Raw genomic sequence first — 27142 nt, forward strand, 5'->3', positions numbered from 1 at the left:
CCCCGTCCCTCACCACCCGGTCGCCCCATTGTGGGCCTGGCCGAACCCATAATGGGCCTACTAAAAGAGGCCCTCTTAGTGCCCACAGGGCGGAAAGAGTTAAAAAAAAAAAAAAAAAAAAAAAAAAAAAAAAAAAAAAAGTATATCCCATGTAATAAGCATATTAGTATATCGCTATTAACCTACTTCGCGTTGAATTTTCATCGATGTTAAGCCTAACAAATTTTTTTAAAAATAATAATCATCGTTAAATTATTTCTTTATTTTACACAAAATAAATACAGAAATAAATAAAAAATAGAAAATTAAGCCTGGCTTAAATACTGGCCTCCCTTTCATGGTCGAGCCAGTGTTTCCAGCTAAAACACGCAAAAATTTAACAAAAATAATATTAAAGTAGCCAAGACATAGCCAAATATTGTAACGCCACATCACTAGCGGACATTTGAATTTGCCGACTAGAACGCGGTCGGTTAACCGATGTGACGGTTGATCGGGGGTCGGATAATCGATGCTCTACTGTATTAACAAAGAATATGGAAGTTTACATTACTACACGAAACTTCTATCACAATATTAAAAACAATAAGAACGGAAATTTGAAAGAGTACTTCATTACAAACCTAAATAATTCTTAAATATACGTTAATTACAAAGATTAGTTTTGTAAATGTATGCAATTTCTTGAGATGTAGTATAAAACGTTCTTGACATCTTCATCAGTAAAATGATTAGCAATCTCAGAAATGTCTTTAATATGGTTACATAAATTTAATCTTTATATTATCAACAATTTAATCTAATGCACTGTTTAGGATTATGAACGACTTCTAAGAAAATGATGAAAACAGCATACGTCAACTTTCCATTATTACAATTGGAAATTTATACAGGAATTTATCTACACATATAAAACTTAATAAAGGTAATAGTGTACAATAATAAATAAAAAAAAAAAAAAAAAACACAAAGAATAGAAGTTATAAGTGAAAAATTATAAAATAAATAAATTTATAAATATTAAAATTTAAAATTACAGCCATACGATATAAACAAAAGATTCTTAGATAGAAGATTGCGACAATGTGCATTAATACAAATACATAAACAAAATTATTAAAGTTTAGATGTTCGCGGGTTTAAGAAATTCTATAATTCGAAGAATCCGGAATCGAATGTGATGAAGAATCTCATAATTTTCATGAATAATTCAGATTAGTGGATCGTTTCCGTCTTCTCTCTGTGTACCTCTGACCACTTGTATGCTAGGGCCGAGTACATAGTTCTATACAAAACTAATGAGTAAATCACTAAAATATTTTAAAAATAAATCACGAATTTATTTATCCTGGCTGAAAATACCGTCCCTTTAAAATTGAGTTTATAAACTTAATTTTTTAAAATTTTCCTTGAACCCCCTTCCTGCTGTGGGGGTGGGTCATACAGACTTCTCTACTGTCTGGGTTATGATACTCACAAATGTGGCTACCCTAGGCCAGTTTGCCAGAGAGTGTATGTCCAGGCTTTGTTTTATTTGTGTACGACAACGCTACATATGGGCGATATTGTGCCCATATGTAGCGTTGCACATGAAAATGGCCTTATTTAGGTGTTTTCAATGTGAAGAAAACCCGGAAAACTCCATATGACCAGCCCGTTGGTGAGGGGCGAACCCATGACCAACTACCAGTGTTCAATGGTTTTGTCCACCATGCCACATCCAGGAACTTTTCATGGATGGTTTTCCAGATTTAGGGTGAAACGTTTGCACATAAGTAAATTAAATAAACTGCTAATAGGGATGCTGGTGCCATTAAAAGCTTCACATATTTCAGTTTGCAAATATATTTCATTTTTTCTGTCTTCTTCAAGTCACTCTGTGCAGTAATGTATTAAAGGCTTTAAGTATAATTATCTATTATGACACTAATTACATTATCAAATAAATCATTTACGCTCACATAAACGTTTTCTCATAAATCTGGTTTATTGTCATTGTTATGGAAATTGTATTTTATCTCAAATTGAAATAAAGACATTTCCAAATATATGCTGAGAAATAAATTATTATTGTACATGAAGTTATTACTAAATTCAATAACCGTTAAAGACGGATACATTATTCGCCATGACATAAATGTAACTAGTAAAACATTGTCGTAAAATATAATGTACATTTAGTATTTCTGATAAACGTAATGGAACATTTTAGGGACTAATTTATAATATTCGTTACACAGATGTTTCTCGTATCCTGTGCCATTTAGCGTAATTCAATCATTCGTGTCACATGAAAATTCTTATATACGATTGTATTATATAAGTTTCATATATAGTGTAATATCCAAGAGTATAGTGTAGTAGCTAGATTTTATATTGGATTTGTATAAAGTGAACCTGGAAACTCTGCCTCTCGAGAAACATTTCTCTCAAAGTTCATATACTATAATAATATCATGTACGTAAACGATGAAGAAGAAATAATCTCTAACGAAACCTGCACTTGTGCATTAATTGATCCTATTCTGAAATTTAACAAGCTGTTCGGAATCAACGTATTGTTCAAATGTCAACATTATCAAGCAAAGAAAACATCGAAATGGTTTAAATTCAAGCAGTACACTATTTTAATCCTGCTCCTATTTTACAATGTTTTAATGCATTTAATGCTTTTACTCCCAAAGTCATCCTCATCTTATTATTGCTCCGATTATATGTATGTTGTCGGTACTGACTACGCAACGAATGTAGCAATACATATAGTTTTTCGACATATGGGTTGTTCCATTTACATTGTCATGATGATCGGCGAAATGTCAGGATATGGCATTAGATTTAATTTAATTCACGATCAAAAAAAAATAAATCGTTTATACAAATGGCAGATTATTTTAGTTTCTTCGTCTTTAAGTATAATTATCTTTGCAGCTGTTACGATTAACATTTTCAATGGCATTCTTGCATTTCCAGAAATAGCAAAATCTACAAACACCGAAGTAGCCTCTGTATGCTTCTTTCTTCTTAACATAGATATTGTATTAGTATCATCAGTCTCAGTTTTTAGTCTGGCAACGATTTTCTTATGTTTGATTATTCTTAAAGGAAATTTCGATGATCTGAGTAGAAAAATTTCTAAAGTTAGTTCTGAAATTAAAAATTTAAGTTATTTTATTCAGAAAATTCGAGATGAGTACAAGGAACATTCCCTTCTTTTAGAAGAATGCAATATTTTATTTAGTAACATTTTTTCTGCCCTTTATTGTTCACTTGTAGCGCTAGTTTGTATAATACTGTACAATTTACTGTATTTTTCTGATAATATTTTAGCCGTCACAGTGGTTTGCAGCTTTTTAAGTTTTGTTATATTTTTAAGTATTGTAATATGGATGGTTGTTGCTGAGATATCTGTATCTGTAAGTTCTATTTACTTATTATTTTAATGAATTTTTCCTGTTGTTGTTGCTTAATCTAACCGCCTTAAAATAGTGCCTATTTTTATCATAAAATATACAAGGTGTAAATGTAAATAGCGTACAATTTTACAAGTGAAAGATGTTTGTGTGTCGACAAGCATTAACTCAAAGTTTATATGTTAAGTCCACCTCAACATCTGGTGGCACATAATTTCTAATCATATTTCCTGTTTATACTCGGAGCAACAGAATTCTCTCATCTCTACAAATCTAATGTTCAGAGAATGTATGATTCAGGAATCTTCTCACAATAAAGGCTCAATGCAGTGTTGTACCATTTATTGATAGTGATTATAGATTGAAGTTTGCCGATTGTAACGTCGGATATTATATAGTACTAGCATATGAAGGTTATTATGTGTATTAACTATCTATGGAGAAAAACAGAAGTCAATAATGTGGTCAGCAATAAAACAGCCATGTGTCAAAAAACTTTGAGTTAATGCATCAATTAAATATCAGTAGGTTGCAGTATATCAATACAGATATATACTATTCACTTGTGAAATTTAAAGCACCTTTATGTATACCCTGTATATTGTAATAAGTAACTTATAATTACTTTTATTTATAAAATTAAATATACTTAATTTTTATTAGGCTATATCTCCACTAATGGGTTTAAAAAGATTTTGTGATTTCGACTTATCCACTAGAGATCGACTGAAAGTAAATGTCTTCAATTATTTTCATTTATTTTTAATTTTTCTCTTATAAACTATAATTAACATTTTTAAATAAAGATATTAATTAATATCAACGAGATTTTATATTATTAAGGAAATATTTTCTTTTAATATTATAATTTTTATTCTAGTTGAGTTGTTCTTTAAAGTTGTTGGATGGACCCAAGATGGGATTACGTTGTTTAGATTTCACATTTACCAAATTCTCTTTACTTGAGGTAAAATATGAATTTCTAAATAAAAATGTACAATAAAAGTATATTAAAATATCCATTATTTGTTAAATATTTACAGGTTTTAGAGAGTTGTGCATCATTTTATTCAACTGTCAAAGAAATTCAAGGATTGAGAAATCCTAAAAAATGTTAGAATATTGAAACTCTTATTTACGATTTAAATGCCATCGTGTTATTCTTGTATCAGTTTTCAAGTAAAATTGTTTGAAGAATTTCAGTTCTCAGGCAGAAATACGATTTTATAATGATGATAAACTACACTTTCCGAAGTAGTAAACTGCAGAAGTGATTCAGAATAGTGAATATTTCTTGTCTTACAAGTTAGATAGGAATTTAAAAACAGAAAAAGTCAGTGAAAACTAAAATAAAGTCAATTGTGAAGGAAGTATCGTGTAACGACACGATAGTTCAAATTTTTAATTGTTGGCCGAAGTATTTGAACTTCGTTGTGTGCTTATCCACAGACCAGAAGCGGACGTCGATATATGAACATTTATTTCACTTGACTCGAACATAATTATACATATTTCCGTGGCTTGGAAGAATAAGTGTAAATGTGAAATACCTATGTTACTTTGGTACTTATTCTTCGAAGCAATAAATTTATCAATTGTGATAATTGAATCGATGAGTACAGAAACCGCATAAAGTACTGCAGATTTTGAACATTTGTGAACTAAACGGTTGGTATGTTGTCGATACATTTGTCCGAGATTACGTTTAGAATCATTCCACGAAAGTTCTTTTAGGGAAGAAAAATATTCTGTAAGATTCCTGCTATCAACGGTAGATAGCGTTCGGTTCATATACGGCTGTAAAGCCTTAAAAGGCAAACCAGTGGCCAAGCGGTTCCGTTCCCTGAACACTGGGATTTCGGTCGTGGGTTCGCGCCTCGCCACGACGGGCTGGCCACATGGAGTTTTCCGGGTTTTCTCCACGTCTGTAACGCCTGAATAGGGGCCGGTTACCCTTAAAAAACCTCCCGAAAGGTATTATTTCCCGCGTTACGACAATCATAAACACATACAATTACTATTACATTACAATTACGTCACACTTAGTCTAGAAACTTAAGCCCAACTAATTACTACAAGACAAAGCCTTAAATATGAGACTGAAGAGACTTTGTCTGTATACGGATACCACCGAATACACTCAAAGATTGGAAGATGTAATCTTTCTTTGAAAATTGTCTCAAATTAATCAATTCTAACGTCAAAAATAAATTACAATTCATTGCCGAAAATTAAATTATTAAAACAACGTGGTATTAATTTTAAGTGAAATATAAATTAATGTCATAGTTAGTCAATAAAATTAAGGAAAGACGATGCTTTCCTGCATCACAGAGTACAGAGAATTTGGAATACAGTGAAACAGGTATATTGTAATACACTGTATCACGTCTGCACAGTTAAACTAAAATATAAATATAGCAATTTGGGAAAAACACATTTTATTCAGTTTTATGCAAATTTTTTTAAATCAAACTCTCATATTTAATAACTTATATTGTACTGTACATTTTATTAAAATTATAAAACATATTTAATCAAATGAAATAAATCATAATACAATTATATATATATATTAAATTACAGCACTATAAATGAATATAAAATAAAACTTAAATTACTAGTTTAGTTGAATTCCTTATTTGCAGTTTGTTGATACTAAAATAAATATAAAATTCAATGTAAAAAACTTTAATTGTTGTGAAGGTTAAATTAGTAGGACATTGTACGATAAAATCTAACGCAAAAAAGATACTTGTATTATTAGTCAATTTTCCAAAAATGTATAAAACTTGAGCTGATATAAGATTGTACGAATAAAGTATGTTTGCTTAATTAAAAGTGTTGGCAATAAACCTATTCTAATATTTAGCAGAAGTTCTAATTAAAAGAATGATTTAATTTAATTCTGTTTCAAGCAATAAAAGTTTACAAAATCAATAAAAAAATTTTAAAACAATTTGGTATGTGCTACAAAAGACATCTTTAGACAGATTAACCCTTCGCACGAATCCATGCAAAGGGAAAAGAAGGAATTTGTGTAGGGATAGGAGACATGTCAACGTGTCAAATAAACGGTTTCTTGTAATTTTAGAGTCTGTCTTACTGCCGACCGCCCATATATAACTCTTCGCGACATCTTGACATTTTTACCCCTGTCGGCAACCTTACACGATTATACATGTATTTTTTACTTATTGTGGAAGTACCACAATAAATATATGTTCGGATAATAAAACTGTTATTTACGCACGGTTATTTTACGTTAAAATAACAAGTTTAAAACTAAATACAATTATATTACTTCTTATTAACACAAAATATTTATAAAAAATGTAATAAAAAATAAAGTATATATTTATTTAAGGGGGTCGATGAAAAAATTCTTGAAAGGGGTCGATATATAAACAAGGTTAGAAACCCTACCTTAAAACGAAGCTGGTATTTGCTTTGATGATATAAGGAAACACAATATACGGGGATCTGTCTAGGGAATGCTTTCCGCGAGGATTTCCTGTGGGTCAATGGCTTCTGATTACGTATTAGTCACGCGGAGAAAATCTGGAAAAACCGCTAATGTTAAAATTCGTTAATACCGCTGTTGTTACTACTGTACTAGCCTGTTTGAGTTTATTGTAAAGTTTATGTAATAATACGTGTTTTTTCCACGCCTATTCTCCTTGAATACGTTTTCTCAGATGAAAAACTTAAGCCAGAACAAGTAAACCGCTGGTTACGCGTACAAACCCATGAAGCAGTCTTCTTCAAAGCACATAAATCATGGTTTGATTCCTCTCACAGCGCCACATTGACATCTAGCGATGTGTCTTGAAACTAAAATTTTTTCAAGAAGATCACTTTTGCATGCCAAATTTTAACAAACTGAGAAGTTGCACACTAAACAAAAGCTATGTAACTCGTTAAACTTTATTTTATTCAAAATAATGAATTTTTTAACGCATGAAACCACTATTGTCAGGTCTGATTTCTTTAATTTTATTTCAACGTTTCATGCGATGTAATCACGCAATCACTAAACTGATTGATACCTTAATTTAAAAACCAATATAGCTTGAAACAAAGTATAAAAACTTTTGCCGTGTGTGTTACCAAAAACATTTCCTATATGATAAAGAGAGACCAGAATCTAATGCGTGCAAAATCAAACATTTGCATCGAAAATTTGGCACGCGATTACATGCCGCCGTATTAATCCTCATTAGCAAAATTCATTTCTTTTTAATTTTACACGCAACACGGCATACATAGTTAAAATTACGCAGAAATCGGCGCCTGTTGTCTCTGTTTCTGTTCTACAGCGATAAAGAAATAACAGACAATAGATGCAAAATATAAACTGTATTTGCATAAAAATAATTTTAAATCGTTATAGTGCAGCGTTGAGCGCTCATTGATATATCGGCATGTGATTTCATAATGTTTTAAATTACTTCGCTTTTTAATCGAAAATTGAATTTATATGGTTTAAAAACACGTTTACAGAAACAAAAAACAAAGATTCATAGTAAAAGCACGCTGGCGACAGTGGCGTGCGCCAATGCTCACCAGTTTTCCCAGAAATGGGTACTATACACAATCGCTTGCGTGGATTTGACTCCAGTCCCTTTATTTCCGAAAAAGTATTTGTACTGCACGTCAATTGGTTGAAAAGTTAGCACGACAAATATTTTTCAGAATTTTTCGTGCTTTAATGTAAGAAAAGTTAGAAAACATGTTCTGTTGGATCTGTGAGATGGCACACAACTTCCTATGTGTTAATTAATTAATTAATCCCTGGGAGACGCATGAATGCGATTGCATTAATTACCTCGCGTGGAGACTCAGATTTCATTCCTTGTCTTAAACTTATGAAATTATAGGAATTGCATCAGAAACCATGGTTATGTAATTGATTTTTCGGAATTTGTATCATTTCTAATAACGAAAATACTTTCAGGATTTGCGTATTTTACGTTTACTTTTCATAATGTGATCCAAAAAGTAGACATCAAATTTGACTTCACTGAAAATATTTCAGGTTCGGGGGTCGGCATTGGGTTTGTTTGTAATAGTGATGTTTAAGAACATGAAAAATGTATTCGATATAAATATGATATTGTACAGTAATTGATAAACTTCTACATCAGTAACAGTTATAACAAATTATATGATGAAGCTGCTTTATTTTAATGTAGTATTACTGTTTTATTTTGTTTTTAACAACGTAAACCTTCCAATTCTTACACGAAATAAGTCAAATGTCGATATCGATTGGAGTAGGCATATTTGATTTTGAAAAAAACAAAAATTTGGTACATTTTTTGCATCCAGCTCTACCAAGTGCCAAAAATTGGCCTCAAAATTGGCCAATAAATAGACATACCATTACATCACGCCACCTATACTAACTTTTCTCTTGACAAAGTGCTGATACATTAGAGGTTGTACAGTACTTTATCCCATCACCTCTGTTACAGAGGTGCGGATCTTATTTTACAGATTAACCTTTAAGTTTGTAATCCTTTCTGCTGATTTGGTTTTTGTATTGGTGTGTTTATAATTGACTGTGGCGATTTTTGGTAAAAGTTCTACGATAGAAATGTTACTTTGACCAAACCGATAAGATGTTCGTTAAAAACTATTAGGAAATAACAGTTAAAAAATAAAATACAATATTATATTTGTAAAATTAATATGAATCTACTTCACTGAATATGCAGTAAGCGTCAAAACCCTCCCAATGCATATGTTCTTAGTATATTACTATTATTAATAAAATAATTAGGTTGTTCGAATAACTATATTATAATTATATATGTAAACATATAATTACGCAAATAAATATAAAGTTTTTCGTACTAAATGTGCTTTGCAACTTTTTTCAGTTCTTTAAAACAGTTTCCTGCATTCTTTGAGAGGCTTTTGACGCTTACTGTATTTAAAATGTAAAATTTTGGATAAATTATAAAATATTTTTTAGATTAACTGTGTTTCATCGACTTAATTACATACAGTATATTCAATAATGAGAAATTAAGCTAATTAAAATTAACAAGCGTGCGTTAAATGGCTCTGTAAAGAAATAAAATTCCGTTGTTCTAATGCTGTAAATCATCCATAATATGCGTATTAAATTTAAACTTGAATAATGTCGTGTAAGGATTTTTCTACTGAAGATCAATAATTTGAGAGGGAAAAGTTGAAAACACGATAATGAAATATCAAAAGTAAATAGTTTCCAGAGTCATAACATATTCAAAAATTTATTTCTATAGATATAAACATAATTTATAGATAAGGTTGTCCTTACAGGTGAATAGTCAAATACGACAGACAAGCTCATCTATAAATCAAGTTATTGTAACAGCAGCATTGTACCGGTAGTACAGTAACAAAAGCTTCGGTTGATTCGAAAAAACAGTTCATTGTGTTGTTTTTATAAATTTAGAAATAACTGCTTTTAGAATCAAATGATTTTTATAATCAAATATGTTTCCTTGGTAACTTTTATTTATAAAATTATTGGAGTAAATAATAATCATCAGTCAAGGCACAAATACATCACGTTTCCATTTTGAGAAGACAGTGGAATTACGAACATTTAATTTCGCAAAGTAAACGTAAGTATTGAAATTATACTTATTATATATTATTATTAATTATATAAATTATTATTATTATTATTAAATTATTATTATTATTATTAAATTATTATTATTATATAAAGTATTGAAATTATACTTTATCTAAATCAATTATAATAATTTATGACCGATTCAAATAAGTAATGTATATCTTTATATTTTAAACTAACGTATCTACAATATTTAGTTTTAAATTAGATTGTTAATTAAACACTCATTTTACGGTATAATTTAATGTAAGTTTCTACTGAGAGGTTGTTTTATTGATCATATATTATGGATTTTTATATTCCTTAAAAAGTATAAATAACCGCATAAATACACAATGACTTCGATTCGCTTAATTATAGTATTATTTCTAATTTAAAATGCAGTTTAAAAAGGATATGGTTAGAAAACAACTGGATGATAATTAGAAGTAAATAGTTTTAAATTTTATTTAAAAATAAAATAAATAAAAACATTAATGTAATGAAAATCGTATTGTATTTTCTATTTATTTTCATTTTTGTAAATTGTTCTTTATTTTAGTGTAATTAAAATAAAGGATATTTAACCGAAATTCTCTTTGGTTGTGAATACGGTGGTTGCCATTCATTTTACTTGTGTAAAGACAAAAGAATAATTGAAAAATTAATAGAAAATGCTACAAAACCTTTATGTTAATCTTTAAAAAGCAAGAAAGAATTTTGAATTACGAAATTAATTCAGATTTAAGACCCACCTAAAAACCTAAGAGGAAGTTCATCTTAAATTCGAAGTAATAATAAAATTATATAAGTACAGTATATATCCCATATTATGTGATGCTATATTTATATATGTACAGTACTATACATGTCATGATGTATGCAACTATTTACGGAATATAAACAAGTTGCTAATTTTACAACTAACAAATATAAACAAGTTGCTAATTATCAAACAAGTTGTTAATTTTCTATTAATTATACCTTATCTTCAGAACTCTAACGTAGTTAGAGTTCTGAAGATAAGGTATAATTAATAGAAAATATAAAATAGAAAATACTAAATAGCTTTTATGATATGTAAATTTTCGAAGATCGACAATGAAAATCCAAACTAGAAAAATCACCTTTCAATTTAAGACACAACCTAAATTTAAATTCAAATACATCAGAAAAAAGTGCATCTTAAATATGTAATAATACGGTAAATGAGACGATTATGCAATGTTAGTTACAATATAAATATAAAACTTATCGAGTAATTTTATTTTAATAAATTTAAATTCATTTTAAAAGAATTAATATCTATTTAAATCAATTAACCAATCACGTCTTCTAAAAATTCCTTTTTTTATTTAGTAATTTAAGTAAACAAAATATTCTTAAAGTACAAGAAGATGAACAGAAGTTACGTTTGGAAGATAGCGGGAATCAATGTAATTTTCTCTTTACTAAAATGGGTTAATGTTACCCTTGGTGCCAAGATGGCGGCTCGTCTCTGATTCCAGCAAGGAAATAGTGGGACGCACGTTCTAACCTAACCTATTCTAATAATTTGGTTGCTAAAAATTATGGTAATTTATTAGAATAGGTTAGGATAGGTTAGAACTTGCGTCCCACTGTTTCCTTGCTGGAATCAGAGACGAACCGCCATCTTGGCACCAAGGGTAACATTAACCCTAAAATATAATATATTTATTTTACTATTGTTATTTTACGTAAAAATTAAATTTATTTTAGCATCCCAACCTCCTTCAGATAGATAAAAATAGCAAACAAATATTAGGAGGATTATTTTACAACACCTTTAAAATAATTCACGATAAACTGAATTTCAGGTATAAATTTTATTTCGATTATTACCGGTTTTTCTTGTTTTGTAAGTTGTTTTGTTTAAATTATTTCGTAGCTATCGTGTTGTGGAACCGTTACCAGACTTCTTTGGAAAACAAGACGAGAATGGAAACTGGTTGGGTACAGTTGGACAAGTAATTAATCAGGTAATCTAACACAAAAAGAAACTTATTTTCCTTATTGACATACTATTTCATTGATATGAAATTTTTTTAGTAAAAACACAATTCATACAAAAAAGTAAAATGATCTAGCAATAAACCTACTTAGTGTATTGTAAAATAATTTCTGAAATACTTTTGCCAAACCGAAATGATTGGGTTGTAGTAAAATAATTACCTTCTTTTGAAAAGTTTATGTAATTTTCATCATAACTCGTATAAAATTACTATTATCTAAGAAATAAAGTCTTTTATATCTTTCCGGCATTTGCAAATTTATGTTTATATGCATGTTCTGGAATAAATTTGGGAAAAATTATTATTCAGTGGCGCGGTATCTTATGGGTAAAAATAGCAATTGTCTGGGGCCCCCCACCATATCAATTGTGTATAAAAAATATTTCCCGACCGAAAGTCAACCGAAGATAATGTCTGAAGTCAAAACTGTATATGCAACCCTTAATTCACCTAAACACCATGAAGATGTAACGCGCCATTGCTATTAACATTATATGATCTTGCAATATAAGTATTATAAGACCCCGCTTAACGCTGCCTCGATTAAAGCGATTCGATGTAACGCGGTCTGCTCGAAGACTAAAAAAAGTTTAAAATTTACAATGATTCAAATTATCGCGGCATTTCATTGATTCGTATATACTACGATTATTTACGAACACGACTCATTCAGAAAAAGGTGGCAATTCGGCGAAGCGCTGTACTTTCTTTAAATACATGTTTGTTTGGTGCAATTTTGGAAAATATATAACATCATGGATGCCATAGGCAATATCGACTTTGTTGTCAAGAATTAACTGATAAATGCACGAACGGAGTGTGGAAGAAGTAATGGCTGGAATTATCCAAGGTTTCTCAACGAGAAGAGCCTATCGCTGTATCGTTACATTGACCAAATTGTTAGCCTAATCGATATAGCAGGATTAGGAGAAGACGAGCAGGATATTGAGGAGTTACTGCAGATTTCTGGTGAGAACCTTACCAATGACGACCTTCAAGAACTGGCAGAACAAGGAATTCGTGTAGAACTGGAAAATAGTGATTCTAAAAACGAAGAACCCAAAGAAGTTCTTTACAGATTTCCTTAGTAAAAGTTTGGTAAACATAACCGAAATCGCCGATGATATTGTAGCGAATAATCCAGATTTTGAAAAGAGTGCGAAAGCAAAACGAGCAGTTTTGGATGCAATATCCTGCTATCGACATTTTCTTAACGAAAGAAAAAAAAAGCAACAAATGACATTAGACGACGTCATTGAAAAAAAATCAAGAATTTCAGAAGAGCCAGGATCTTCATCACAAAATATGAACTTTATATATCTGTGTGCATACGTTTACGTGTTATTTAACATATATAATTATGCAAATTAGTATAAAAATAACTTAAAATTAAAATAAAATCTGTTTACTTTTGGTCACGTGTTTCCCTTTCGCTATTTACTATGTGCTAAAATCACCTCGTTTAACGCTGTTTTATTTAGCCCTTTCTCGTCTAGGAACGTAATAAAATACATAACAGTTATTAATACATTTTGTATTTTGGCATAGTTTCTTAAATGCGCATTTTATAAGTATAAAAACTTAGCTTCACTTGTAATTTAAGCGTTTAAAATTCGAATTCAAATCTACTTTCGTTAATAAAATATCGAACTTGTTCAACAACAACTGACTACAGTGGAACCTCGATATACGACCTTAATCCGCTCCTGATGTTTGGACTTATACCGAATAGGACGTATACCAAAGTAACCTCTCCCATAAGAAATAATGTAAAAATGATTAATCCGTTCTCATATAAAAAAAAAAAATTCCTCTTGATATGGAATATTAATGGGATTGTAAAATAATTGAAACACTGTTTGAGCACATTAATAAAAGAATAAGTTTTATTATAAATTTTTAAAGTTATTACAGTAACAATCGCAAATAATTGCTTCTGATACGCTGTCACCAGCACATTGTTTTTCAGTTATCGAAAGCAAAAGCAATTTCTCAACATGATCTAATGTCTCTGATCTCTGTTTAGAAATTGATTTAACCCGTTTCGCAACGTTAGCAGATTTAATAATGTCTTTATGTTTCACGATTGTCGATATCGTCGTTCTCGGAATACGGTATGCAACAGCTAAATCTCGAACACGCATGCCACCTTCATATTTCTCAACAATCTCTTTTTTCAGTTCCATTGTGATTCTAGTCTTTTTTTTTTTTTTTTTTTTTTTGTTTTCTGTTGCTTTTCATTTGCCTTTTTGCAATTCATGATTGATAAAAATAAAGTTTTACAGTAGAGACTCGTTAATCGGAACCCCGGTAATCGGAATCGCCGGTAATCGGAATGATTTTCAGTCGGACTGTGTCGTGCTGAATCGAACGTTTTTGATACTAGATTTACTTCTAAAGTATAATTTTTATGTTTTTATATTCTTCAATATATTTATTTTGTTTGTACAAAATGCAGAAATAATTTTTAACGATACGATAGCCTCGATTATTATTATAAAAATTTTCGTTAGGCTTAAAATCGACGAAAATTCAACACGAAGCGACACGCAACGGAGAAAAATTTGAACATCGGACAGGTTAATATATTTATTCGTACATAATCGGTAATCGGAACAAATCACTAATCTGAACAACCCCAGTCCCCAATTGATTCCGATTTTCGGTTCTCTACTGTACTTACAAATTAAAATCAGAAGAAATTTAACAAAGTTATAGACCGTGGCACCGCGAACGTGTAGTCTGGTCTAGTGCACCGATAGTGCTATTTGTTCATAGATGGTGCGCCTAATTGAATTAAGTCGTATACCGAACAAAAATCGTATACCGAGCAAAATTTGTTTCGTCCAAACAGGACGTATTCTAAAGCAGACGTATACCGAGGTACCACTGTATTAAGTTATATAATTCAAATCTAGATCAACGGAAAGTTATAACTGTTCTCAGAATTTATAATTTTATAAATTTCAGATTTCACATAATGAAATTTAATCTTCTGTTTACTAGGAAGCGGATTTGGCCTTTACTCCTCTTTTGATGACATACGAACGATCTCAAGGTCTCGACTATTCTTCTCACGTCATATTCGAAACAGGCCAATTTATCATAAAAATGGGTAGTCAGGAATCAAACTGGGATTCAGTTACAAAACCATTCACTCCTCTTGTAAAAATTCAGTAAACTTTTTTATATTTCATAACATTAAAATAAAGTACTTTTAATAAAAAAACTTTTAGTATAATTATACTTCATAAGCAAAATAAACGCAAATATTTACGTTTATAATAATGCTGCATTTATTATTTAATTTGAATTTAATATAATTCTTCTATATTTTCCAGCTCTGGTTGTCGATATTTCTCGCAGTCAAAATATTTGGAATAGCCTTATATGGAATTATGAAGTTAGAGAAGAACGTGTACCGAATAAAAAAATTAGAATCACTGTCGAAAGTCTTCTGGTTTCTCTTCGGTACTTTAGTTTTTAATGGTAAGTTGGTGTTGTTTTAGTGTTAACATAAACTTTCTGACCGTAAAAATAAAAATGATAAAATTTGCAGTACCAAGTATAAATCGCTACAGCAATAGAGATCCTGCTAGACTATCCATGGGAATATGGTTATTCGTTTCCGTAATTCTGGTATCAAGTTACAGCGGAAAATTAATGGCATCTTTAATGGCTCCAAAGGCGGCTTACGTCCCTACCACATTCGACGAATTAGCACGTGATGTAAAAAGTGGAGAATTTTCGTGTGGAGCTCCAAACGGCGAGGCTATTACCTCTTTTATTTTGGTAAAAATATTGAATTTTGTAATCACAGTGGTGCCTCGTATAACGTACGCCTCGTATAACGTACGCTGCGAACAACGGACTTTCTGTTTGGCCGTTACGTGACTCGAGCAACGGACTTTCCAGCATAATTGGTGACTGTTTCATCGGTGCGTTCTTTAATAGCGGTAGCTCTGCGTCTCCGCTACTACGGGAGTGCGCTGCTGTTTCTAGGCATTTAGGAACGACGGTGAAAGAAAGAAAGATGGCGGCGCCCGCACTATCGATAGTATCGTGATGGAGGAATCTATAATTCTAAAATATGAGCTTTAAAAGGCAAAAGAAGGGTCCCAATTGTAAAATTCAACCATAAAATAAATTACTTGTTGAAGAAGCATTCAAAATGGCCTCGAAAAAAAACTTCGTAAAGACACTTACATCACCGAGTGCGCTAACTCGCGCTTTCAATTTCTAAATTCTCATTCATAAAACTACATAATGGACCCGGAAACGAAACTATCTGAGCCATGGAGGACGCCATGTTTCTTTCCACCGTAAACTACTGCTACAAGGGGCCGTTTTTGCCGTTCGACGGCGTGCACTCCCACCGGAATTTAGGAACGCGTTTTGCAGGAATATTTAAACGGATGTCGCTCGCGCAGAGTTACGCGGAGGAATAAAAGAACGCATTCCATGTTCATTTTTTATGATACAGTACGGATATTTTATGCTGCGGAACGAATTCGATGTTTTAACATGCATTTCTATGGGAAAATGCGTTTCGTATAACGGACGTGCACCTGAAACGGATTAAGTACGTTATATGAGGCACCACTGTATTTAACATATAATTTTTCTTAGGATTTCAATTCTAAAATTTTATTTGTTATAACTAATCAAAGAAAAGTTAATTAATTTCTTTAATTGACTGTTTAGGAATCAACATTTGGGAATGCAAAGATACTCAAGGAACATATCACTTCGACCAATAATATATTCTATTTAAAAGAGGCATATGAAAAAGTCATGAAAGGCCGCTTTGCATTCATACAAACCGATCTTTTCATAGGAGTAATGAGGAAAGAAAATGATTTCAGTAAGATTCTAAATTCAAAAGATACACTTGTTACCTACACAACAGCGTATGGAGTAAGAAAAGGATTTCCATACAAGAAATATCTGGATAAAATGTAAGATTTCGTTTATTTTCAGTTTAAATTTACCAAAATTAGTCAATTTAAATAGTGGAATTATAAATAGATTACTAAAATTGAAGAAAACCAAACTGAATAAAAAATTTAATTATACGGAGATCTAACGGCCACGTAGTGCATTAAATTGCGAGAATTGTGCTAATGGAAAAATCATTATAAATTCTTTTATATAACTAATGTATATACTAATGCGATTAGTATTTAATACACATCTGATATCCATTACGACCTCAAATCTGAAATAACGCAGCAAGCAGATCATAACTTCCAATCAAACAAGTTTTAATACGACACCGTATTCCATCATATTTAATATTTTAAGATTGAATTCCAGTCCAAAATCTCAGAAACGTGAGACAGTGCGTGAACGTAAATGCAACACAGATGTTTCCTTTTTACCTTCCTCATCTTCACTTCCATAAGCATTGTCTTCATGATTCTTTCCAACGCCGCGACATTACACACAAGTTTGAGTTATCTGTGTAGGTACAACCGAAAAATCAATGATATGTGTTCAAATTTAAACTCCGTGTAAACCTCAAAGGGACCAGTAAATCGGGCAGCGAAATTATGTTCTCTTAGACCTTTGCAATAAAGCACTTTGCCACTTTCAGAGTGTTGCGGGAGAATTTAATTTTGATTGTAGCGTTCTTTTGCACGTTGCTGTTTATTCTGTGATTGTTTTAAATCTAGCACAAAATTATGTTAAGTCCATTCAACTTACCTTCTCTTGTTACATCTTCAAACACGGGGATTTCCAGAAAAATAAAATCGTTTGATTCCCAACTTCTTGAATAACTGCTGTAAAAGCTTGATACATAAAATTACTTCACATATCAATTCTCACGATATTTGACCTTCCGCAAACATGTAATCTGTGAGATATCAACTCGGTATAGTTATTTATAAGTACTTTTATTTATAAATACTTTTCGAACTGTAATAGTTGTTTGACTGCAATTTGAAAAAAAAATGGTGAACCTATAAATTCCCACTGTGGTCGGTCTGTCTGTCTTTCCTTACTCTCGAGAACAGAGTTGGTTAGAAGAAAGACGAGACCATTTTTGAAAACCAGAGAGACAGGAGGCCCCATGAAAGAATACAGTTCTCTGATAGCAAAATAATTAAATTGTTAGTGTCATCTGCTGGAGACGGCGTACCTAATTAGAAGTTACAATCAATATTAAAAAATATTTCCTATTCCGTTATAAAAAAATTCAAGTCATGATTATGTAAACATAATTTTAAGAAAAATCCGATAATTCTTCTTGTTGTCTATTGAATTCCCAATTCAGACGTTGATAAATTGTTGATAATTTATACACTGTTCAATTGGTTTGTGTATAGTACCCAAGCCATTCCCTATTTTATTTGATTGGTTTTGGTATTGCTCTTTGGGTGGAAGACTGTCGATACCGAAAATTATAATCACTTTAATATCTTAAATTTAAAACTGATTGCATATTTACACTATCATATAAAAATTGGTGATGATCCCTCAAGTCTATTAGTCTTTGCACTAACAAATGAGGGAAACACGGCATTACTTGGGGCAATTCTAGTATCTGATCATTAAATAATTATACTTGAAAGCAAAAATTCAATTAAAGATGTAACGATTTTCGAAGATTTTCAATGAGGAAAATAAATTTTTAAAAATGTCATAACACTAATAATCTTATTTTTCATGGAAATATTTTTAAAATAAGGTCCATTTTTTAAATAAGAAGAAAAATACTGTAAATATCGTTAAAATATATTTTTTTCCATATTCTACATACTTTTATCTACTTTTCTACATAATTTCCATTTTGTTTAAACATTTGTCATACCGCTCAACAATTTTTTGAATTCCGACTTCAAAGAAATCTGCCGCCTGTCAAGAAGCCCAATCCACGACTGCAGTTTTCACTTCTTCGTCGTTGAAATGTTGACCACCAAGGAACTCCTTTAAGTATCGAAACAAGTGAAAATCACTGGGTGCAAGGTCTGGACTGTGTAGATGATCGTATCGAGTCAAAACGATAAAGCACTGTTTAATCTTTTTGTTTTGTGATCGTCAGAAAGCAGTCTTGGAACGCACCGAGAAAACAATTTTCGATAATTCAGTTTCTCCGAAACAATGGTATACAAAACTGATCTTGAAATCTGTGGAAATTCAATTGATAACGTTGAAATCGTGAATCGTCGGTCCTCTCGAATTTTGTTATCCACATCACGAATCAAATCCTCAGAAATCAGAGAAGGTCGGCCAGGGCGTGGCTCATCGTGCACATTAACTCGCCCATCCTTGAACATTCTTACCCATTTTCGAACTTTACTGTCACTCATAGCATTATCACCGTAAACTTCACAAATATGACGGTGAATTTCCGATGCTGCCAAGTTTCTTGCATTCAAGAATCGAATAACAGATCGTATCTCACAGTCGGCGGGAGACTCAATTTTCTTAAACATTTTAAACTTCTACAGCTCAGCATACAGACAGACGCTATGGCTGCAAATGGCGTCAAAACGCTCGCCAAGCTTGCTCGGAGCAGAAGCGCATGCATACTGCCGTGATTGCGCATTATTCTCATTTTCATTCACAAACGGACCTTATTTAAAAAAAAGCCCTCGTACTTTAATTTGAATCAGTCACGTGATTGCTTTCAATGCTTGTATACTTGTATGATAAATATTTCCGCTTCTAAGTCAAGTTGTTGATTCTCTTCCGATGACTATTTTTTATATTATTAGGTTATTTAATGAAAGGAAAGAAATATCGGATTACCAAACAAATTTAACAGAATAAAAAAGTTTAACAAAGAAACAGCACATACAGCTTAGGACAGGCGAACCTATGGCACACGTGGTCAAAGTGACACGTAAGGAGAAAATATCTGACACGTAACCTATTTTTCATTCATACTTTCGGTTTATCATCTGATCATCTTTTTTCAATTAGCTTTTTTATTTATTCTAATTAAAGCATATTTTTGTTTAATTTATTTATAAATAACGTTTTTCGAAGTCTAACACTTTGGCACGCATAAACATCTTTAAAGCTAAGTATGCTTACTATATGCCACGCGGGCTCGAAGAAGTTCTCCGCCCCTGGCTTAGAACATTGATTTACTCTTTAAAGAGAACTATCGATCTGCAGAATAAAAATTTTTTGATAAAAGTAGCAGTTGAGAAGTTTGAACGTTTATTAACTAAGTTTACCCCACATTATAAAATATATAGATGATTTGATTCTAAAAAATTTATATAAACGAAATCCAACACCTTATCTTTGCCGAGAAAGTTTAATTTAAACAAACGTTTTCGACCTATTCCATAGGCCATCATCAGGCTAAATAAATCGAACAGTTCCGTTCCAGAAGAACGAATACAAATACAAATATTTAAATTTAAAAAATTAACAACGGATTAAAAGATGATACATAATAAACTAATATTGTATAAAATTAAAAAACAAAATAAAAAACAAAATAAAAATTAAAAATAAACTCAGAAAAACAACTAAATAAAAGCATCAACTAAAACTAATGCAGAACCATAAGATAAACATGTAAATTAAGAGTTCCTTGCAGAGTTTTTAACCATATACTTCCAGGCCGATGGAAGGCCCTCAGCGTCCCTCGCATTTATACACGCCCATTCTAGTTTTCTCTTGTAAATTTCTATCTTCTCAGCGGTCCTTGCCAACGTTGGGGGGCTAACGGGTTTTATAATGTCCGCTTCATCCCATTTAACTATCGAGCTTTCGGTCTGAGCCATTTGGGATAGTACCGTGGCGTTGGAGCTTTTTCTGATGTTATACTTGTGCTCCTTGAGTCTTACACTCAAACCCCTTGTCGTAACGCCGATATAATCTTTCTTAATTCCCAGCTGTGCGTTCTCGTATGGTATCCTATACACATCCGCTTTTTCTTCCTTCTTAATGCTATCCTTGTCATTCCTTAAAATCTTATAAAGGTTCGGGGCTCTTTTCAGAATTATTGATGTCTCATTGCGGTTCGCAATTTCTTTCATAATGCTTTTGGCATATCTGTTATAAGTGAATTTAGTGATCTTAGCGGGACCTTGTTTAGAGCCTCTTGCTACGTTCTTCTCGTACCTTTTAACCATACCTGTTATTGCGCTTTTCCTGTATCCTAAGGTTTCGGCTACCTGTAGAATTCTGTTAATTTCCTTAGCTCTGTCCATAACGTTGTCACAATATAGAAAGGCCCTTCTGATTAGAGCCCGGAATGCCGCCATTTTATAATGATATGGATCATTTGATTGCGAGGGGATATAAAGCGGACTGTGCGTTGGTTTAACGTAAACACTGGTAGATAAATGCCCTTTACTACTCAGACACCTTATATCCCTGGGAAATTATTAATTTAATAGTGCAAACGTTTTCCACCTGTTCCACAGGTCATCTTCAAGCAATTTTTACTTTTGGAATGTTATCTCGTGCAGGATCGAACGTATATGCGCAAGATATTTCAAATTTTAAAAAACCGTTGGAACATTCCATGTAAAATATAAAATATAAACAATAATAAAATTAAATAAATAAACGTATTGTTCCGCTAAATAATAAGGGATGTAAGCTGACATAATATATATCTATATACTATACGGGATGAGGATACGCTGTATGCTTGATTAAATGGGGTGTTTGTCAATCATGAATTTCCACGCAATTGGCAAATTCGTTGCATCTTTATAGTTCAAACATCCACCTGTTGTCCCTGATCTGTATATTTCAAATTTTTCCATGGTTAATGCTAACGATGGTGAGCGTACTTGTTTGATAACTTTGGCTTCATTCCAATTAATTACTGATCCCTAAGCCAAAGTTATCAAACAAGTACGCTCACCATCGTTAGCATTAACCATGGAAAAATTTGAAATATACAGATCAGGGACAACAGGTGGATGTTTGAACTATAAAGATGCAACGAATTTGCCAATTGCGTGGAAATTCATGATTGACAAACACCCCATTTAATCAAGCATACAGCGTATCCTCATCCCGTATAGTATATAGATATATATTATGTCAGCTTACATCCCTTATTATTTAGCGGATCAATACGTTTATTTATTTAATTTTATTAATGTTTTTATCATTGTTTATATTTTATATTTTACATGGAATGTTCCAACGGTTTTTAAAATTTGAAATATCTTGCGCATATACGTTCGATCCTGCACGAGATAAATTCCAAAAGTAAAAATTGCTTGAAGATGACCTGTGGAACAGGTGGAAAACGTTTGCACTATTAAATTAATAATTTCTCAGGGATATAAGGTGTCTGAGTAGTAAAGTTTTAAAACTCTGAGCATTTATTCAAATATAGATAAATGCCCGTTTTTGAACTGGATGTTGATGTCTAAAAAATGAATTGTTACGGAACTTTTCTGTTCTAATTTCAGTTTTAGGCCGTCGTTATTACGATTGATGCTTTCAATGAACTCATTAATCTTACGGTTATTTTTCCATAATATAAAGATGTCGTCTACATATCTTTTAAAATATACTATATTTTTACGGAAGTCAAACAAAACTTTTCTCCAGTTTTCTCACAACCAACTCACAAAGAATTCCTGAGATCAAACTTCCCATTGGAATCCCTCTTTTTTGTCTATATGCTTGTCCATCATAGCTGAAGATAGATTCGTAGCATATCAGGTTAGCCAGTTCTACTACATCGTTGTTGTAAAGTAACAATTCAGGGATTCTGCTGAACAATAATTCGAGTAGTACTTCCTTGCATGATAGAATTCTTATGGACGGATATAAGCTCTCATAATCCAATACCGTTCCTACTTCCTTTTCCATTAACGATATGTGTTGAATTTCCTTAACCACAGTTCCAGGATCTTGTGCCACTAGTGCGTTGCTTTCAAGTTGGGAGGAGATAAACTTGTGTTATCTTTTTTCTAAGACAAAAGTCGGTCCCCTGCACTTTTCTACTATTGGCCTAATTTGTTTATCTTCTTTGTGAGTTTTAGCGAATGCAAACAATCTTGGAATAGCACGCCTTGGGTTTCGGCACTTTTTAAGAAAAGGTAATACAGTACAAAGCTTCGTTCCTTCTAGCTTCTTGACCCGTCTATCAATGTTCTCAATAATATTAACGTTAACCTTTTCACATTCCGTCTTTTCGATGTAATCCTCTATCGCCTTTTTGTAAGTTTCTCTTTTCATGATCACCAATTGTTTACTTTTGTCCGCTCTTGTTACCAGTAAATCGCTTACGTTCAGCCAACGCTTAGTAATCCGAATATCGTTATTCCTAAGTTCTCCTAGCTTCCAACGTTCTTGGTTTTTAATGACCGTTTTCCATCTAATATAAACTTTTTCTAACGAATCTAGCCCAACGATTCCTCTTTCAATCTCTTGAATCGAGGTTTCCCAACTTCCTGGATTCTCAGGGACGAAGTTCGGGCCTTTTTCTAGAACTTCTTCAATCTTCTCTGGTACCTCTATTTGGTCCCACATAACAAATGCTGCAAGGTTTTTCTTATTCTTTCTTGTTGTTTGCTTAGCGATAATCCATTTCATTTTCTTAATATACTTTTTCGTCAAACTCTTATGAAATTAGTCTGTTAGTCCAACTACTCCTTTGTTAATTTCCATTAACTTTTCCGGATCATCATTATATATACTATTTTCAAAGTCGATAATCTCACGCAAAAGCCCATACTTTCTGTTTTTCGCTATCCTGATAGACTTTCGAAGGCATGCTAGACAAAACCTCACTTTCAGTGAAAGGCATTCTTTTGGGACGCTGATTCTATAAATTGACATGGGAAAAAACCTTGTTTTTCAAACATTCCCTTAAAAACTCAAACTTACAGTTAGTTTTGATCAGCTTAATCGTTAACTTCCTGTAACTTCTGTAATGTTCCACCGGTGCCGGCATAAGAACATTATATAGAACGTGCTCAGCAAAATATTAAATAATAATCTAACACCTTTATTGTTGCCGAGAAAGTTTAATTCAAAACAAACGTTTTCGACCTATTTCATAGGTCATCATCAGGTTAAATAAACCGACAAATGGAACAGTTCCGTTCCAGAGGATCGAATACAAATATTTAAATTTCAAAAAATTGACAACGGATTAAAAGATGATAAATAATAAACGAATATTGTATAAAATTAAAAACAAGGAATAAAATAAAAATTAAAAATAAACTCAGAAAAACTCCTAAATACAAGTATCAACTAATACTAATGCAAAACAATAAAAAAAATTAGTTGATTACATTGTCACGCACTTGAAATATTGATTACATTGTCACGCAATTGAACAATTTGCATTAGTATTAGTTGATACTTGTATTTAGGAGTTTTTCTAAGTTGATTTTTAGTTTTTATTTTATTCCTTGTTTTTAATTTTATACAATATTCGTTTATTATTTGATACAGTACTTGTATTTAGAAGTTTTTCTGTGTTTATTTTAATTTTATTTTATTCCTTGTTTTTAATTTTATACAATATTCGTTTATTATTTATCATCTTTTAATCCGTTGTCAATTTTTTGAAATTTAAATATTTGTATTCGATCCTCTGGAACGGAACTGTTCCATTTTTCGGTTTATTTAACCTGATGACGACCTATGGAGTAGGTCGAAAACGTTTGTTTTCAATTAAACTTTCTCGGCAACGATAAAGGTGTTAGATTATTATTTAATATTTTGCTGAGCACGTTCTATATAATATATACAAATATGAAATGTTATAAGATAAACCGACGCTATTTTCCTATCGAAGCTATTTTCTCTATTCTGTACCCTTTTATCTGAACTAAAACAAATTCAGATTTTTCCTGCCGAGTTTCAATTTACTATTTCAAATTTAATTAATTATTTGAAGACATATTCCTTCCCAAAAAATGAACCACATTTATTAGCTCTGTGTTCCAGACAATACATTCTTAGCGATTGACCTTTCTATTTAGGCGACTTATTTCAAATTATTCTTCTCTTTTTGTACAAACCTAATTAATAACATTTTTACATCAGAAAATTCAGTTTAGTTTTTAATTGGCGAATATCTTTGAACTGTTTGGAATATTTATACAAATTTACTTTCGCCCATATAATATTCAGGCATTGTTGTGTATTGGGCGTATACTGCAGCAGGTTTCATATCTAATTATGATTACGAATGTTGTTTTTTTCTTTAAACGACTTTTCCATATTATCATTATCTAAAGCCGAACATTTAAAAATTCAGTTATTATTAAAGATACCGATAGATTTTAGTAAACCGGAAAAAACTCCCTATTTACTACGTATATAAAACAATTTTCATGAGGAACATTATTAGAAAAAACTCTACAAGGACCAATATAAAACATATGCAAAGAAAATTTCAAAAGTAAAACTTAGGATCTGTTCATGCTTGCTTTTTACCTTCATATTCGAATCCAGTTGCAATTATGAACTTTTAAAAGTTGATTGGACATTAATCAAGTTACAGTTTAATTTCATATTTCCATCGATTTTACTTTAAATATGTGTAGAGAAAATGCCAATAAGTTATTGCATCTATGTTCCGGTTTTTAACTATTCTAAATCTGGCAACTCTATTGCATTCACGATCGGGCTGCCAGATTGAGAACTGTTAAAAACTGGGACGTTCAAACCAATAATCTTCTGAAGTATTCGCTTTTCACGTAAGCTGAAATAAATTATGTCATATCTAAATATAGAGTTTACAAGAGAAGAAAAATAATTAATTTAACTCTGATAGTTTTCCATCCTCAGATGACGTATAATTAATCTCTACTTTTTCCCAATCTCTAGATGTCATTTTACATTCGTTTGAACTGTAAGTGCGTGACAATGTAATCTCAATCGTTGTTACAAAAATATAAAATTAATTTAAATATAATTTGAAATAAATTATTATACAGGGTATCAATGTCAATACATGAAATTTTTGTCTTGTGATGTTTTCTTCGATTCTAACACCAAAATTTTGTGAAAAAAAATTTAATTTCTTCGTTTTAATATCTATAAATTCAACTTTTAAACCTTTATTTTTAAAAATCAAGTAACTAACATCCTATTTGTTGCTGAGGGAGTTTAATAAAAACAAAACGAACGTTTTCGGTCTATTCAATAGACCATCGTCAGGTTAGAACATACGAAAATGGAATACATTATAAATGGAACATCACGTATAAAATTCAAAAATACCAAAAAACCGTTAACAACTGAACTAATTAGAATAAAAATTAAAACGTAAATGGTACATAAGTGTAAAAATAAAATAACATACTAACATTGGCTAAACATTAATACATTCTACCAAAACCAAATAGTAGTTACTAATTTTCTTAAAGCGATTATGGATCAAACTTCAGTTCATGTGCTACTTGTAAGCTTTTTAATGGCAAACTTCCATGCTGATGGAAGACCCTCCGCATCTCTGGCGTTAATGCATCCTTCTTCAAGTTTGCTCCTGTAAATTTCCATTTTTTCGGCAGTTTCGCTAAAATTGGAGAGTGTACTTGTTGGACGATCTCCGCTTCCTCCCACCGAACCACGGATCCTTGGGCTTGAACCATTTAGGCCAATACCGTTTTATCTTTAATTTGTGTTTGCAATATAACCATTATTTTACACGTTTTATATTATCACCTACAAAATAAAGTAATTATACAAAAATTAATAAGTAATAATTGATAATTATTAATGTCTTTTTTATTTTCAGAGTGATTCGACTTTTCGAAGCAGGAATTATTAACAAAGTCGAAGGATTTGAAAAAGAAACGACATTGCAATTCCATCTGAATTACGTTCTTTGACTCTCGACGATTTCCTCAGTCCATTCATTGTACTTGTAATTGGATATATATTGTCTACAATCTATTTCATTATTGAATTCCTGTTTTGCCGAAAAACATCCTCTTTTCAACTATCATAAATTTACGTTATTAATTATCATGCTTGAAACTTCTCGAATTGAATGTAATTCGTTAGTATTCATAAATAATGCAAATTAAATCAATTAAGATAAAACATAAAAATTTTAAACAACTATCAAACTTAATTTAATTAGGAACATGTTTACGGATTTCCACAGATAAGAAAATATTGCT

General features: G+C 31.4%; 1 protein-coding gene across 1 annotated transcript; it reads left to right on the plus strand.

Annotated features, from left to right (window-relative positions):
* The first annotated feature begins 9976 nt into the window (after positions 1-9976).
* LOC136973189 (probable glutamate receptor) lies at positions 9977-26942 on the plus strand. Its single transcript, XM_067267894.1, has 9 exons — positions 9977-10030; positions 11412-11459; positions 11764-11861; positions 11933-12023; positions 15063-15221; positions 15398-15545; positions 15616-15848; positions 16761-17014; positions 26755-26942. The coding sequence occupies exons 2-9, from the start codon at positions 11421-11423 to the stop codon at positions 26846-26848; spliced, it is 1116 nt and encodes a 371-aa protein (XP_067123995.1). The 5' UTR covers positions 9977-10030; positions 11412-11420; the 3' UTR covers positions 26849-26942.
* The last annotated feature ends 200 nt before the right edge of the window (positions 26943-27142 follow it).

The sequence above is a fragment of the Centruroides vittatus genome, unplaced genomic scaffold, assembly GCF_030686945.1.
Source record: "Centruroides vittatus isolate TY-2023 unplaced genomic scaffold, ASM3068694v2 contig_3103, whole genome shotgun sequence".
Classification (NCBI taxonomy): domain Eukaryota; kingdom Metazoa; phylum Arthropoda; class Arachnida; order Scorpiones; family Buthidae; genus Centruroides; species Centruroides vittatus.

Coding starts and splice junctions, on each gene's coding strand:
- LOC136973189 (XM_067267894.1), top strand. CDS start 11,421: ATGAACAGAAGTTACGTTTGGAAGATAGCGGGAATCAAT. Junction 15,546..15,615: donor CGGTACTTTAGTTTTTAATG/GTAAGTTGGTGT, acceptor TAAAATTTGCAG/TACCAAGTATAAATCGCTAC. Junction 15,849..16,760: donor CTATTACCTCTTTTATTTTG/GTAAAAATATTG, acceptor TTGACTGTTTAG/GAATCAACATTTGGGAATGC.